Source organism: Scyliorhinus torazame, chromosome 2 (genome assembly GCF_047496885.1).
Source record: "Scyliorhinus torazame isolate Kashiwa2021f chromosome 2, sScyTor2.1, whole genome shotgun sequence".
NCBI classification, from domain to species: Eukaryota; Metazoa; Chordata; class Chondrichthyes; order Carcharhiniformes; family Scyliorhinidae; genus Scyliorhinus; species Scyliorhinus torazame.
Window position 1 is genome coordinate 28873830 of NC_092708.1, and position 17559 is coordinate 28891388.

The window sequence follows — 17559 nt, forward strand, 5'->3', positions numbered from 1 at the left end:
TCTATCCCGCCTGAAACATCTAAATCCTGGAACGTTTAGCTGCCAATCCTGCCCTTCCCTCAACCAGGTCTCTGTAATGGCAATAACATCATAGTTCCAAGTAGTAATCCAAGCTCTAAGTTCATCTGCCTTACCCGTAATGCTCCTTGCATTAAAACATAGGCACTTCAGGCCACCAGACCCGCTGTGTTCAGCAACTTTTCCCCGTCTGCTCTGCCTCAGAGCCACACTGTCCCTATTCCCTAGTTCTCCCTCAATGCTCTCACCTTCTGACCTATTGCTCCCGTACCCACCCCCCTGCCATACTAGTTTAAACCCTCCCGTGTGACACTAGCAAACCTCGCGGCCAGGATATTTATGCCTCTCCGGTTTAGATGCAACCCGTCCATCTTATACAGGTCACACCTGCCCCGGAAGAGCTCCCAGTGGTCCAGAAAACGGAAACCCTCCCTCCTACACCAGCTGTTTAGCCACGTGTTTGTCTGCTCTATCTTCCTATTTCTAGCCTCACTGGCACGTGGCACAGGGAGTAATCCCGAGATTACAACCCTCGAGGTCCTGTCCTTTAACTTTCTGCCTAGCTCCCTGAACTCCTGCTGCAGGACCTCATGCCCCTTCCTGCCTATGTCGTTAGTACCAATATGTACAACGACCTCTGCCTGTTTGCCCTCCCCCTTCAGGATTCCCTCTACCCGTTCGGAGACATCCTGGACCCTGGCACCAGGGAGGCAACATACCATCCTGGAGTCTCTTTCACGTCCACAGAAGCGCCTATCTGTGCCCCTGACTATAGAGTCCCCTATTACTATTACTCTTCTGCGCTTTGACTCTCCCTTCTGAACATCAGAGCCAGCCGTGGTGCCACTGCTCTGGCTGCTGCTGTTTTCCCCTGATAGGCTATCCCCCCCGACAGTATCCAAAGGGGTATATCTGTTCGAGAGGGGGACAACCACAGGGGATTCCTGCACTGACTGCCTGCCCTTTCTGGTGGTCACCCATTTCTCTGCCTGCACCTTGGGTGTGACCACATTTACATAACTGCGATCTATGACGCTTTCCGCCACCTGCATGCTCCTAAGTGCATCCAATTGCTGCTCCAACCGAACCATGCGGTCTGTGAGGAGCTCCAGTTGGGTGCACTTTCTGCAGATGAAGCCACCCGGGACGCTGGAAGCCTCCCGGACCTGCCACATCTCACAGTCAGAGCACAGCACCCCTCTAACTGACATTGCGTCAATTAATTAAAATTTGTCTCTTTTTTTTTTTTTTAATACTTTTTTTTTTTAAATTGCAAAGTTACTGTCAACTATCTGTTTCCTAGCACTAGATTTCTAATAGAAATGCGATAGCTAACTATAATACTCTCCGATCTCTGGCTTAGATAATAACTTAATTATAATTTAGAGGATATGTTTAATTAGTTCCCAAATACTCAAATATTTTTTAAATTTAGGTTAGAATCCCAACCAGCCACTCAGGTCACAGCTTTTCTGTGATGTCGCTTCAATTTCCCCCCGACACACACAATTTGAAAAAAGGTATAAAAGTAAAAATCACTTACTTGCCTTCTGAGTGTCTGAGATGTTCTCAGGTTCCCTCGCTGACAGAGACTGCTCCTCCACCTCCGATCCTTGACCTGCACAATGCTAATAATATAATATGGCACTTACCTTACACCAATGGGTCTTATTATTAGGTTAGAGGAGGAGGGCGGGTGGGAGACACTACACGTGTAGTGTCTCGGGTTTCCTCTCCACCAGAATTTATTGGTTGGGGGGGGGGGGGGGAGGCACTTGCCAGAGGTAGAACTTCCGGTTCCCGCCTTATATAAAAACAGATTGCTTATTTATGTAGCTCTGCAAGGGATCCACGGACTCAGGGGAGCAGGTGTTTTCCTATCCACATCTTATCCTTGCAAGGTTGTCTAGCAATTGAGAACAAAGACAACAGTCCCATTATGGCTGGTGGGGTGGACCTGGAGATCCGTGGCTGGTCTGACGCCCGGCGTGAATCCTGATTCTGACCCAACGCGCTATTCTGTGGCCGATCATGAATCCCGCTTCTAGTGGCTGGACCCGGAGGATCCCGGCCTAAGCCCAGGGCAAGCTGGTGCTCTCAGTTGAATCCAGTATCCTGACTCAACCAACATGACTAAAACCGAATATGATCATTATCTCCTTGCTGTTTGTGGGAGCTTGCTGTGCACAAAATGGCTGTCACATTTCCTAAGTTATCAGAGTGACTACAACTGAAAAAGTACTTCATTGGCTGGAAACCCTGAGTTAACTGTTGTAATCGTTATTACAATCAATTAATGTTTTACTGCCGGACTTTATGTGGCCCCCATCTCAATATCTCCGTTTCCCTTCTCATTGAACGGGGAGATTTAATGATAATTCCACTGACACCCTCCAGCTTTCAGTGTCTACAAGGTGAATTATTGGGCACTGGATCATCTATCAGTGATACATACTTCCCAATGTTGATTCTGTTGATTTTTGAGACAGGTGGATAATAATCTAACATTGCTCATTTTCCACCGTCGATCAAAGTCAAAGGGCAGGATTGCCAAATCTCCCGGATTGTAGATTGTGCCAGATTTGCGGAGCACCTTCCAGAAGTTTCTATTTGAGATCATATACAATTGACCACCTACAGTTCCTCGCGTGTGGTTGTGGGGGGGGGAGGGGGTGGAATCCGACAGTGCATCTCCTGAGGGTGTGGGTGGAGGAGCATAGAAATAAAACTTGCAGGGCGGCACGGTGGCGCAGTGGGTTAGCCCTGCTGCCTCACGGCACCGAGGTCCCAAGTTCGATCCCAGCCCCCGGGTCACTGTCCGTGTGGAGTTTTCACATTCTCCCCGTGTCTGCGTGGGTTTCGGCCTCACAGCCCAAAGATGTGCAGGGTCGGTGGATTGGCCACGCTAAATTGGCCCTTAATTGGAAAAAATGAATTGGGAACTCTAAATTTTTTTTTTTTTAAATTGCATTTATATAGCACCTTTCACAATCACTGGGCATCCCAAACCACCACGGGATTCTTTGCCTCACCGCGCCACATTTCTGCCCTGACCTGCCGGGAGGATTCTCCGTTAAGTCGGCCGGTCAATGAGGTTTCCCATTGTGGGACAGCCCCATGCCGTCGGGAAACCCCCGGGCGCCGGCAAAACGGAGCATCCCGCCGGCGGAGAATCCCGCCCCATACGTCCAGTTGAGAGGGTAGATGGGCTTCAGCTCAACATCTCAGCTGGAAGATTGCATAGGAGCGATAGAACGCGAATGAAATGTGAAACACTCTCTGGTCATCGGAATTCCCTTTTCCCACCCTGCCCGTGGGTTTCCCGATGGCACGGGGGGGTTTCGATGTGAAATCCCATTGACAAGCGGCGGGAAGAGAGAATCCCGCCGCCAGTGAACGGCGTGCGGCCAAGAAACCGGATACTCACACGTGCATTTTCTGGTCACCCACGGTTGGAATTGCACCGACGGACTTCACAACGTGACCGATAACATATACAATCGAGAGGATGATGATGGTTCTGTTTGGGAGCAGACGTGTAAGCATCAGTAAACATCACATTAAAACATAAATATTACAGATAACACAATGCATGGATGGTAAGTGGAGTGCAAAGATTCCGGGCACAGAGAGGGTTCATGTGGGACTGGGAAACAGGGCTTGCCAAAGGGTGATGTAAAGAGACACATGACCTGAGATTAAAGGGAGTTGAGTACTGGACAGCAGCCAGCCTGTGTCGCAGCCAGCATGGAGTTAGTTCATAGCTTTGGCTATACCATAAGACCATAAGACATGGGAGCAGAATTAAGCCACTCGGCCCATCGAGTCTGCTCCGCCATTCAATCATGGCTGATATTTTCTCATCCCCATTCTCCTGCCTTCTCTCCCTAACCCCTGATCCCCTTATTAACCAAGAATCTATCTATCTCTGTCTTAAAGACACTCAGTGATTTGGCCTCCACAGCCTTCTGCAGCAAAGAGTTCCACAGATTCATCACCCTCTGGCTGAAGAAATTCCTCCTCATCTCTGTTTTAAAGGATCGTCCCTTTAGCCTGAGACTGTGTCCTCTGCTTCTAGTTTTTCCTATATGTGGAAAGATCCTCTCCATGTCCACTCTATCCAGGACTCACAGTATCCTGTAAGTTTTAATAAGATCCCCACCCCCCCCCTAATCCTTCTAAACGCCAACGAGTACAGACCCAGAGTCCTCAGCCTTTCCTCATACGACAAGCTTTTCATTCCAGGGATAATTCTTGTGAACCTCCACTGGACACTTTCCAAGGCCAGCATCCTTCCTTAGATACGGGGCCCAAAACTGCTCACAATACTCCAAATGGGGTCTGACCAGAGCCTTATATAGCCTCAGAAGTACATCCCTGGTCTTGTATTCTAGCCCTCTCAACATGAATGCTAACATTGCATTTGCCTTCCTAACTGCCGACTGAACCTATATATAGATGCACATGGTTCTGTGATGTTAATAAACACTTAGATGTCCGAGTTTGGAAATTCCCACCCGAGGTCAGTGGGCTTTTAAATGGTCCGTCAAATTTTCCGTGCTGCCCGTGACCATTCCTGTGGCTGGCAGGACCAGAAAATCTACCCTTTAATGCTTAACCAAATAAGACACAGAACTCCTTGCGAAAGACCTACTAAATATTCAACATACACCAGTGCGGTCAGCTGCTTGGAATATCAATTTATATTGATAAGTTTTGCAGCATGGTAGCACAAGTGGATAGCACTTGTACATAAAAAGCAAGAGGGTAGCCAGGGAAAGGGTTGGCTCACTGAAGGACAGGCAAGGGATTCTATGTGTGGAGTCAGAGGAAATAGGCGAGGTACTAAATGAATACTTTTCATCAGTATTCACCAAAGAGAAGGAATTGGTGGATGATGAGTCTGGAGAAGGGTGTGTAGATAGCCTGGGTCACATTGAGATCCAAAAAGACGAGGTGTTGGGCGCCTTGAAAAGTATTAAGGTAGATAAGTCCCCAGAGCCTGATGGGATCTACCCCAGAATACTGAAGGAGGCTAGAGAGGAAATTGCTGAGGTCTTGTCAGAAATCTTTGGATCCTCACTGTCGACAGGTGATGTCCCAAGTATTGTCACAAGTAGGCTTACATTGCAATGAAGTTACTGTGAAAAGCCCCTCGTCGCCACACTCCGGCCCCTGTTCGGGTACACAGAGGGAGAATCCAGAATGTTCAAACTACCTAACAAGCACGTCTTTCGGGAATTGTGGGAGGAATCCGGGGCACCCGGAGGAAACCCACGCAGACACAGGGCGAACGTGCAGACTCTGCACAGATAGTGTCCCAAGACGGAAATTGAACCTGCGACCACTGAAGCCACAGTCCTAAACACTGTGCTACCATGCCACACATGTCTCATGTGCCTCCTTCCCGCTGTTGAAAATGTGCCCAACTGGGTTTGGTGGGGAGCTGGGAAATCCAACCCATGCTTAAAGGGAAAAATAAAATACCGCGGGTGATGGAAATTTGATGAAAATCTCATGTGCCCATGTAATAAGAAAAATAAAAGCCTAGAATTTCAGGCTCTCAAATTATGAGGCTTATCATGTTAATCGGTGGCTTTTGCCCTGATATGGACGCCTGGAAATGTCCAGCTCCGGAACATTCTCTGCTCTTCCGTATGCAATCGTGGAAAGTGGAAGGAACAGCGGTAGCAGCACCAGTACCCGTGATCAGGCCAAGGGGGACTTAAGCAGGTTGTTAAAAAGGAATGAGTCAGGGCAGCGCGGTGGCGCAGTGGGTTAGCCCTACTGCCTCACGGCGCCGAGGTCCCAGGTTCGATCCCAGCTCTGGGTCACTGTCCGTGTGGAGTTTGCACATTCTCGCCGTGTTTGCGTGGGTTTCGCCCCCACAACCCAAAGATGTGCAGGGCAGGTGGATTGGCCACGCTAAATTGCCCCTTAATTGGAAAAAAAAATCGGGTACACTAAATTTGTAACAAAAATGGAATGAGTCGAAGAGGTGAAAGGGACAGACCAAATGAGAGAGAGGAAAGAAAGAAAGAGAGAGATGGAGAAAGAGAGTGAGAGGAAGAAAAAATAAATAAGAGGAATGAAATGAGGCAAGAAAGAAATTGGCTAATTTAGTTTTTTCATGAGCGGTTTGTTAGGACATGGGATATAATGGTGGAAGCAAGATCCTAAATTAGTAAAAAAAAAAGAGAAGCAGGTACATAATGAGGCAACAGTTAAAAATACGCAGGAGCAGACGAATGAAAACGGAGAGCTCTTTCAGAGATTGGGATTGGTTAAATGGTAAGACATTCTGTGAAAGATTAAAAAAACAGCTTGAATTGGCGCATCGCATGATCTCACCAGGATCTGGAGGAGGTGCAGACACCATTCTGCTTCTATAAGTACAATTTAAAGACTCGGATAATAACTCTCCAGAGTGATAATGTGTCAATGTCTTATTAATTGCACTGCTGATCTTTAACGGCAATGACATTGTTAAACAGGCAATGGGCATTTGTACAACTATAAATGGGGATAAATTGGTTTAAACCCCAAATAATATAAATGGGGATAGACGTACCCGGAGGGCATTTGGGGACTGAGGTGCTTTATTGACCTTCCTTCTCACATTTAATGTTTTAAGTTTTCTTTGTGATTTGCTTTTGTCTGACGCAATTTCGCTTTTAAGGGGCTGCCTTTTTATTTGTTCCTCAATTTGTTAATTTAGTTAAATTGTTTCACTCAAAAGTGTGTAAATGAGGATTGTTGGGACACTGCGGTGGTGGAACGGTGCTGACTGTGAACTAAGACAATGAACGCTCTCCAGCAAAAAAAGAAACTGTGCCGTTGTTACAACTTCTCAAACCGGCATGGACCCAATTAACAGGAAGGGCATCTCCTTCACAGCTTCCAGAGAGCTCGTTCTGTGAAGGACTGTGCATCGAAATGAAAAGCAATAACGTCAGAATTGAACGGGAGCCATTATGTTAAAAGGAAAAGCCGGCTTCTGGGGCGTAGGTTGTTATGGAATTTTACTTGCTGGCTGAGAAAATACTGAGCCAAATTTAGTTAAAGAGAGGGAGAAAAAAGCAGTTTGACGGCCAGTATTGCACACAATATTTCTGTTCCTTTCTTCCCGCCTGCGTGACAAAGAGCGAAGCCTATTTACTGAGAGTAACCAAGTTAAAAAGAGCCTTAGGATGGAGGCTGTGCTGTCCAAATAAAACTTCTACTAAAACAAATGGCCTAATCATCATGCTGTTGGTTGTCTGTCTATTTACAGCAAATTTAAGAGATAATAAATGATGCAATATTAATTTCTAACTATGTCCCATCATTCTAGCTGGTGGGATTAAAATACAATTAATAAATCTGGAATGTAAAGCTAATCTCAGTAATGGTGACCAATAAACTATCATCGGTTATCATTAAAAAAACATCTGGTTCACCGATATCTTTTCATAATGATACTCTTTATTAGTGTCACAAGTAGGCTTATATTAACACTACAATGAAGTTGCTGTGAAAATCCCCTCGTCACCACACTCCGGCGCCTGTTCGGGTACACAGAGGGAGAATTCAGAATGTCCAATTCACCTAACAAGCACATCTTTCGGGTGTTATGGAAGCAAACTGGAGCGCCCGGAGGAAACCCACGCAGACACGGGGAGAACGTGCAGACTCCGCGCAGACAGTGACCCAAGCCGGGAATCGAACCCGGGTCCCTGGCGCTGTGAAGCAGCAGTGTTAAGCACTGTGCTACCGTGCCACCCATCTAGAGAAGGAAATCTGCATTTCTTAGCTAGCCTGGCCTACATGTGACTCCAGACCTACAGTAAACGTGCTTGACTACTAACTGCCCTCTAAAATGGATTCGCAATCCACTTAGTTCAGTAACAGTAATGATTTTTTAAAAATTGCATTTCATAAAACTCAGTTCACAATCACAGGATGTCACAAAGTGCTTTACAACCAATAAAGTACATCTAGAGTATAGTCACTGTCTTATTCCAGGAAACGCAGCAACCAATTTTGTGTACAGCAACCTCCCACAAACAGCAATGTGATAATGACCAGGCAATCTATTTTTGCGATGTTGACTGAGGGATCAGTTTTGGATGGGATAACGGGGAGAACGCCCCTGCTTGTATTGGTAACGGTGCCAAGGGACCTTTTGTTTTGCCCAAGTGGGTGGGCGGAGGGAGACTCAATTTACCACCTCATCGAAAGGACGGCACCTCCAACAATGCGGCGCTCCCTCCTATGCTGCACGAGAGAGTCAGCCTGGGCTTTTGTGGACTTGAACCCTGAACCCTGGTGGCAAGAGTGCTACAAACTGAGACATGGCTGACACGATTTTGTTTGAACATTTTTACTATTAATCTTAATTTTTGGCATTTATTGCCCCGAGAGGTTGGTGTCGGGCAACCTCATGAACCGCAGCAAACCATGTGGTGGTATGAAAGAAGTCACAGATCGTCCAGGTTGGGTAAGGGTGGCAGGATTACATCTTTGAGCACGGTTTAACGGGGACACATCGAACATTGATTTGTCTGCAAAATGTGATGGTGTATCTAATGGGTTAACATTATTATAGCACTCTCTTACATGACAAAAAAGTTCCTTTTGTGTCTGGAATCCTTCCCCATTGATTCCATCTACGCTATGAGTCGCAGCTTTAATTGAACTTCTGTCATTGCTCAGAACAACCTGTAATCACTTGCAGCCGACTAGGCGGTGCTCAAGTACACAATAGACAATTGGACATTCACAAAATGTTATCCAGCTGTAATTGTTCTTGTATTTCGCACACGTTAACAGGAGGAAGGGATGAGGGGCCAGGAAGCGCAACTGTCTCTGTCCAATATAAGCAGCACACTGCTGAAAAGATGCGGTAACCGACGAATCGCATAACTAGGGCTTGAAATGAAAATCACTTATTGTCACAAATAGGCTTCAAATGAAGTTACTGTGAAAAGCCCCTAGTCACCACATTCCGGCGCCTGGTACGGGAATTGAACTGTGCTGCTGGCCTGCTTTCAAAGCCAGTGATTTAGCCCAGCGTGCTAAACCAGCCCCTAGGCTTAGCTGAGGCTTGAAATTAAATAGTGGGAGGGGGGCTCAGTTGTACGGAAAATCAGAAAATCAAAGTTAAAGGAGAAGGTTGGAGCGCAGGTTAATGATGAGGACTTTAGACGAGTTAAAGGGGCCGATGGCTCAGGAAAGGTTAGAAAGGTTTCCAGTAAACATTAATAGAACAGAGTATAGAAAGTGGGCAGGTATCTAACTTCAGTCACAGCAGATAAGGGGACAAGTATGAGAAGGGAGGTGGTCAATGCAGGATTGAGGGTGTTGTACCTAAATGCGCGCAGTATACGGAACAAGGTAAATGAGCTTGTTGCGCACATTAAAATTGGCCAGTACGATGTTGTGGGCATCACAGAGACGGGACTGCAAGGGGATCAGGGTTGGGATCTAAATATCCAAGGATATGTGTCCTATCGAAAGCACAGGCAGATTGGGGGGGGGGGGGGGGGTTGCATTGTTAGTAAGGAATGAAGTTCAATCGATAGCAAGGACCAGAAGGCGTAGAATCTGTCTGAGTAGAGTTAAGGAGTCACAAAGGAAAAAAAGACCCTGATGGGAGTTATGTACAGGCCCCCTAGCTGTAGTCAGAATGTGGGGCAGAAAATAAATCAGGAGATAGAAAAGGTATGTAAAAAAGGCACTATTACAATAATCATGGGGGACTTCAATATGCAGGTGGACTGGGAAAATCAGGTTGGTAGCGGACATCCAAGAAAATAAATTTGTGGAATGTTTTGGAAACATAGAAAATAGAAGCAGGAGGAGGCTGATCAGCCCATCGGGCCTGCTCCGCCATTCACTATGATCATGGTTTTTTATGGAGCAGTTTGTGATCGAGCCCACTAGGATACAAGCAATTCTGGATTTGGTGATGTGTAATGAGGCAAACTTGATTAGGGAATTAAAGGTGAAGGAACCCTTAGGGAGCAGTGACCACAATATGATAGAATTTACCCTGCAGTTTGAGAGAGAGAAGCTGCAATCAGATGTAATGGTATTACAATTAAATAAGGGTAACTACATGAGGGAGGAGCTGGCCAGAGTTGATTGTAAAAGGAGCCTAGCAGGGAAGACAGTGAAACAGTAATGGCAGGTATTTTGGGGGGGTTATGCGGGAGGCACAACAGAAATTCATCCCAAGGAGGAGGAAACATGCTAAGGGGAGGACAAGGCATCCATGGATAACAAGGGAAGTCAAGGGCAGCATAAAAGCAAAAGAAAAATCATACAAAGTGTCGAGAATTGGTGAGAAACCACAGGATTGGGAAGCCTTTAAAAGCAGAGGACAACTAAAAAAGCAATAAGGGGAGAAGATGAAATATGAGTGTAAGCTAGCTAGTAATATAAAAGAAGATAGAAAGAGTTTTTTTCAATATATATAAGGTAAAAGAGAGGCAAGAATGGACATTGGACCACGAGACAATGTGGCTGGAGAAGTAGTAACAGGGAACAAAGAAATGGCAGATGAACTGAATAGTTACTTTGCATCAGTCTTCACGGTGGAAGACACCAGTGGGATGCCAGAGCTCCAGGAGAACCAGAGGGCAGAGGTGAGTGCAGTGACCATTACTAAGGAGAAGGTTCTGGGGAAACTGAAAGGCCTGAAGGTGGATAAATCTCCTGGACCGGATGGACTACACCCCAGGGTTCTGAAGGAGATAGCTGAGGAGATTGTGGAGGCATTGGTGATGATCTTTCAGGAATCACTGGAGGCAGGAAGGATCCCAGAGGACTGGAAAGTGGCTAATGTAACACCGCTGTTTAAGAAGGGAGGAAGGTAGAAAATGGGAAATTATAGGCCGGTTAGCCTGACTTCAGTTGTTAGTAAGATTCTAGTCTATTATTAAGGATGAGATTGCGGAGTACTTGGAAGTGCATGATCAAATAGGACTGAGTAACATGGCTTCGTCAAGGAGAGGTCATGTCTGACAAATCTGTTAGAGTTCTTTGAGGAGGTAATGAGGAAATTAGACAAAGGAGAACCAGTGGACGTGATTTATTTGGATTTCCAGAGGGCCTTTGACAAGGTGCCGTACAGGAGACTGCTTAATAAAGTAAGAGCCCATCGTGTTAGGGCAAGGTGCCAACATGGATAGAGGATTGGCTGATTGGCTGAAGACAGAGAGTGTGGATAAAGGTTTTTTTTTCAGAATGGCAGCCGGTGACTAGTGGGGTGCCACAGTGGTCAGTGTTGGGACCATAACTAATCACGATATACATTAATGATCTGGAAGAAATAACTGAAGGAACTGTTGCTACGTTTGCAGATGATACAAAGATATTTAGAGGGACAGGTAGTATTGAGAAGCAGGGAGGCTACAGAAGTACTTGGACAGGCTAGGAGAGTGGGCAAAGAAGTGGCAGATGGAATGCAATGTGAAAAAGTGTGAGGTTATGCACTTTGGAAAGAGGAATGGAGGCATAGACTATTTTATAAATGAGAAAAGGCTTTGGAAATCAGAAGCACAAAGGGACTTAGGGGTCCTCGTTCGCAGGTCATAGAATTTACAGTGCAGAAGGAGGCCATTCGGCCCATCGAGTCTGCACCGGCCCTTACAAAGAGCACCCTACTCAAGCCCACGTCTCTACCCTATCCCCGTAATCCAGTAACCCCCACTAAACCTTTTTTGGACACTAAGGGCAATTTAGCATGGCCAATCCACCTAATCCGCACATCTTTGGACTGTGGGAGGAAACTGGAGCATTCGGAGGAAACCCACGCAGGCACAGGGAAAACGTGCAGACTCCACACAGACAGTAACCCAAGCCGGGAATTGAACCTGGGACCCTGGAGCTGTGTGCTACCGTGCTGCCCACACGTGCTGTTCAGGATTCTATTAAGGTTAACATGCAGGTTCAGTTGGCAGTTAGGAAGGCATATTCAATGTTAGCATTCATGTTGAGAGGGCTAGAATACAAGAGCAGGGATGTACATCTGAGGTTGGATAAGGCTCTGGTCAGACCCCAATTGGAATATTGTGAGCAGTTTTGGGTCCTGTATCTAAGGAAGAATGTGCTGGCCTTGGAGGGGGTCCAGACGAGGGTCACAAGAATGATCCCTGGAGTGAAGAGCTTGTCGAAAGAGGAGCGGTTGAGGACTCTGGGTATGTACTCGTTGGAGTAGAAGGATGAGGAGGATCTCATTGAAACTTACAGAATACTGCAAGGCCTAGATCGAGTGGACATGGAGAGGATGTTTCCCCTGGCAGGAGAAACTCGGACAGAGGGCACAGCCTCAGACTGAAGGGACAATCTTTTAAAACAGAGATGAGGATGAATTTCTTCAGCCAGAGGGCAGCGAATCTGTGGAACTCATTGCCACAGAAGGCTGCGGAGGCCAAATCACTGAGGCTTTTTCTCTTTGCTCACTGGACATGGGCATCGCAGGCTGCGCCAGCATTTATTGCTCATCCCTAAATGCCCTTGAGGGGGCAAAGAGTAAACCACATTGCTGTGGGTCTGGAGTGACATGTAGGCCTGACAATTTCCTTCCTTCAAGGACATTAATGAACCAAATGGGTTTTTCTTACAACAATCGATAATGGTTTTGTGGTCATCATTAGACTTTTAATTCCAGATATTTTATTGAGTTTAAGAAGTTCCATCATCTGTCGAAGTGGGATTCGAACCCAGGTTCCCAGGTCATTATCCTGGGTTTGCTGAATTACTCATCCAGCGACAATACCACTATGCCACTGCCTCCCCTAAAGGCAGTCCCGAAGACAGAGCTAGATTGGTTCTTGATTAATAAGGGGATCAGGGGTGATGGGGAGAAGGCAGGAGAACGGGGATGAGAAACATATCAGCCATGATTGAATGGCAGAGCAGACTCAATGGGCCGAGTGGCCTAATTCTGCTCCTATGTCTTATGGTTTCATGGCAACTTTGGTACTGACTTTAGAACAAAGAACAAAGAAAAGTACAGCACAGGAACAGGCCCTTCGGCCCTCCAAGCCCGTGCCGACCATGCTGCCCGACTAAACTACAATCTTCTACACTTCCTGGGTCCGTATCCCTCTATTCCCATCCTATTCATGTATTTGTCAAGATGCCCCTTAAATGTCACTATCGTCCCTGCTTCCACTACCTCCTCCGGTAGCGTGTTCCAGGCACCCACTACCCTCTGCGTAAAAAACTTGCCTCGTACATCTACTCTAAACCTTGCCCCTCTCACCTTAAACCTATGCCCCCTAGTAATTGACCCCTCTACCCTGGGGAAAGGCCTCTGACCATCCACTCTGTCTATGCCCCTCATAATTTTGTATACTTCTATCAGGTCTCCCCTCAACCTCCTTCGTTCCAGTGAGAACAAACCGAATTTATTCAACCGTTCCTCATAGCTAATGCCCTCCATACCAGGCAACATTCTGGTAAATCTCTTCTGCACCCTCTCTAAAGCCTCCACATCCTTCTGGTAGTGTGGCGACCAGAATTGAACACTATACTCCAAGTGTGGCCTAACTAAGGTTCGATACAGCTGCAACATGACTTGCCAATTCTTATACTCAATGCCCCGGCCAATGAAGGCAAGCATGCCGTATGCCTTCTTGACTACCTTCTCCACCTGTGTTGCCCCTTTCAGTGACCTGGGGACCTGTACTCCTAGATCTCTTTGATTTTCAATACTCTTGAGGGTTCTACCATTCACCGTATATTCCCTACCTGCATTAGACCTTCCAAAATGCATTACCTCACATTTGTCCGGATTAAACTACATCTGCCATCTCTCCGCCCAAGTCTCCAAACAATCTAAATCCTGCTGTATCCTCCGACAGTCCTCATCGCTATCCGCAATTCCACCAACCTTTGTGTCGTCTGCAAACTTACTAATCAGACCAGTTACATTTTCCTCCAAATCATTTATATATACTACGATCAGCAAAGGTCCCAGCACTGATCCCTGTGGAACACCACTGGTCACAGCCCTCCAATGAGAAAAGCATCCTTCCATTGCTACTCTCTGCCTTCTATGGCCTAGCCAGTTCTGTATCCACCTTGCCAGCTCACCCCTGATCCCGTGTGACATCACCTTTTGTACTCGTTTACCATGAGGGACCTTGTCAAAGGCCTTACTGAAGTCCATATAGACAACATCCACTGCCCTACCTGCATCAATCATCTTAGTGACCTCCTCGAAAAACTCTATCAAGTTAGTGAGACACGACCTCCCCTTCACAAAACCGTGCTGCCTCTCACTAATACGTCCATTTGCTTCCAAATGGGAGTAGATCCTGTCTCGAAGAATTCTCTCCAGTAATTTCCCTACCACTGAAGTAAGGCTCACCGGCCTGTAGTTCCCGGGATTATCCTTGCTACCCTTCTTAAACAGAGGAACAACATTGGCTATTCTCCAGTCCACCGGGACATCCCCCGAAGACAGCGAGGATCCAAAGATTTCCGTCAAGGCCTCAGCAATTTCCTCTCCAGCCTCCTTCAGTATTCTGGGGTAGATCCCATCAGGCCCTGGGGACTTATCTACCTTAATATTTTTAAGACACCCAACACCTCGTCTTTTTGGATCTCAATGTGACCCAGGCTATCTACACACCCTTCGCCAGACTCAACATCTACCAATTCCTTCTCTTTGGTGAATACTGATGCAAAGTATTCATTTAGTACCTCGCCCATTTCCTCTGGCTCCACACATAGATTCCCTTGCCTATCCTTCAGTGGGCCAACCCTTTCCCTGGCTACCCTTTTGCTTTTTATGTACGTGTAAAAAGCCTTGGGATTTTCCTTAACCCTATTTGCCAATGACTTTTCGTGACCCCTTCGAGCCCTCCTGACTCCTTGCTTAAGTTCCTTCCTACTTTCCTTATATTCCACGCAGGCTTCGTCTGTTCCCAGCCTTTTAGCCCTGATAAATGTCTCCTTTTTCTTTTTGACGAGGCCTACAATATCTCTCGTCATCCAAGGTTCCCGAAAATTGCCGTATTTATCCTTCTTCCTCACAGGAACATGCCGGTCCTGAATTCCTTTCAACTGCCACTTGAAAGCCTCCCACATGTCAGATGTTGATTTGCCCTCAAACATCCGCCCCCAATCTATGTTCTTCAGTTCCCGCCTAATATTGTTATAATTAGCCTTCCCCCAATTTAGCACATTCATCCTAGGACCACTCTTATCCTTGTCCACCAGTACTTTAAAACTTACTGAATTGTGGTCACTGTTACCGAAATGCTCCCCTACTGAAACATCTACCACCTGGCCGGGCTCATTCCCCAATACCAGGTCCAGTACCGCCCCTTCCCTAGTTGGACTGTCTACATATTATTTTAAGAAGCCCTCCTGGATGCTCCTTACAAACTCCGCCCCGTCTAAGCCCCTGGCACTAAGTGAGTCCCAGTCAATATTGGGGAAGTTGAAGTCTCCCATCATCACAACCCTGTTGTTTTTACTCTTTTCCAAAATCTGTCTACCTATCTGCTCCTCTATCTCCCGCTGGCTGTTGGGAGGCCTGTAGTAAACCCCCAACATTGTGACTGCACCCTTCTTATTCCTGATCTCTACCCATATAGCCTCACTGCCCTCTGAGGTGTCCTCTCGCAGTACAGCTGTGATATTCTCCCGAACCAGTAGCGCAACTCCGCCTCCCCTTTTACATCCCCCTCTATCCCGCCTGAAACATCTAAATCCTGGAACGTTTAGCTGCCAATCCTGCCCTTCCCTCAACCAGGTCTCTGTAATGGCAACAATATCATAGTTCCAAGTACTAATCCAAGCTCTAAGTTCATCTGCCTTACCCGTAATACTTCTTGCATTAAAACATACGCACTTCAGGCCACCAGACCCGCTGTGTTCAGCAACTTCTCCCTGTCTGCTCTGCCTCAGAGCCACACTGTCCCTATTCCCTAGTTCTCCCTCAATCCTCTCACCTTCTGACCTATTGCTCCCGTGCCCACCCCCCCTGCCATACTAGTTTAAACCCTCCCGTGTGACACTAGCAAACTTCGCGGCCAGGATATTTATGCCTCTCCGGTTTAGATGCAACCCGTCCTTCTTATACAGGTCACACCTGCCCCGGAAGAGCTCCCAGTGGTCCAGATAACAGAAACCCTCCCTCCTACACCAGCTGTTTAGCCACATGTTTAGCTGCTCTATCTTCCTATTTCTAGCCTCACTAGCACGTGGCACAGGGAGTAATCCCGAGATTACAACCCTCGAGGTCCTGTCTTTTAACTTTCTGCGTAGCTCCCTGAACTCCTGCTGCAGGACCTCATGCCCCTTCCTGCCTATGTCGTTAGTACCAATATGTACAACGACCTCTGCCTGTTTGCCCTCCCCCTTCAGGATGCCCTCTACCCGTTCGGAGACATCCTGGACCCTGGCACCAGGGAGGCAACATACCATCCTGGAGTCTCTTTCACGTCCACAGAAGCGCCTATCTGTGCCCCTGACTATAGAGTCCCCTATTACTATTACTCTTCTGCGCTTTGACCCTCCCTTCTGAACATCAGAGCCAGCCGTGGTGCCACTGCTCTGGCTGCTGCTGTTTTCCCCTGATCGGCTATCCCCCCCGACAGTATCCAAAGGGGTATATCTGTTCGAGAGGGGGACAACCACAGGGGATTCCTGCACTGACTGCCTGCCCTTTCTGGTGGTCACACATTTCTCTGCCTGCACCTTGGGTGTGACCACATCTACATAACTGCGATCTATGACGCTTTCCGCCACCTGCATGCTCCTAAGTGCATCCAATTGCCGCTCCAACCGAACCATGCGGTCTGTGAGGAGCTCCAGTTGGGTGCACTTTCTGCAGATGAAGCCATCTGGGACGCTGGAAGCCTCCCGGACCTGCCACATCTCACAGTCAGAGCACAGCACCCCTCTAACTGGCATTGCGTCAATTAATTAAAATTTAAATTAAAAAATTTTTTTTTTTTTGAATATTTCTTTTTTTAATTTCAAAGTTACTGTTGACTATCTGTTTCCTAGCACTAGATTTCTAATAGAAATGTGAAAGCTAAATATAGTACTCTCTAAAGTTTCTCTAAGCCAAAGTTTCAAGCACTGGAGACTACATTTGTATCGGGGCTCGGTTAGCTCAGTTGGCTGGATGGCTAGTCGTGATGCAAAGCAACAACAACTAAGCGGGTTCAATTCCCATGCTGGCTGAGATTATTTATGAAGGCTTTTCCCACGCAACCTTGCCCCTTGCCTGAGGTGTGGCGAATCTCAGGTTAAACCACCACCTGCCAGCTCACCCCCTGAAAGGGAAAAGCGGCATGTGATTACCTGGAGCTGCGGCAACATTTACACTTGTCACATCAATGTGCACCATTTGAAGCCTTCATGATTTTTTTTTTTCTGAAGGTGGGCGCGTATTTGAGAATGTTTCGGGGAAGTGTTTCTTTGACAAGGTTCCAAGCTGCAGTCAAACATTTACCACGGAGCCCGAAGAAAGTCCCTTGCGGTGGCCATCACTGGGTCACTCTTGTGCACTCTCTCATGGTCAGCCAAACA

At 47.0% G+C, this 17559-nt stretch overlaps 1 protein-coding gene across 2 annotated transcripts in view; it reads right to left on the reverse strand.

Annotated features, from left to right (window-relative positions):
* The window catches only part of slc15a2 (solute carrier family 15 member 2), a 133511-nt gene that overhangs the window by 101792 nt on the left and 14160 nt on the right, over nt 1-17559 (reverse strand). For both annotated transcript variants that reach the window (XM_072469987.1, XM_072469994.1), the window contains one exon: nt 3446-3538. In XM_072469987.1, coding sequence (XP_072326088.1) covers nt 3446-3538 — 93 coding nt within the window. The remainder of the gene's footprint in view (nt 1-3445; nt 3539-17559) is intronic.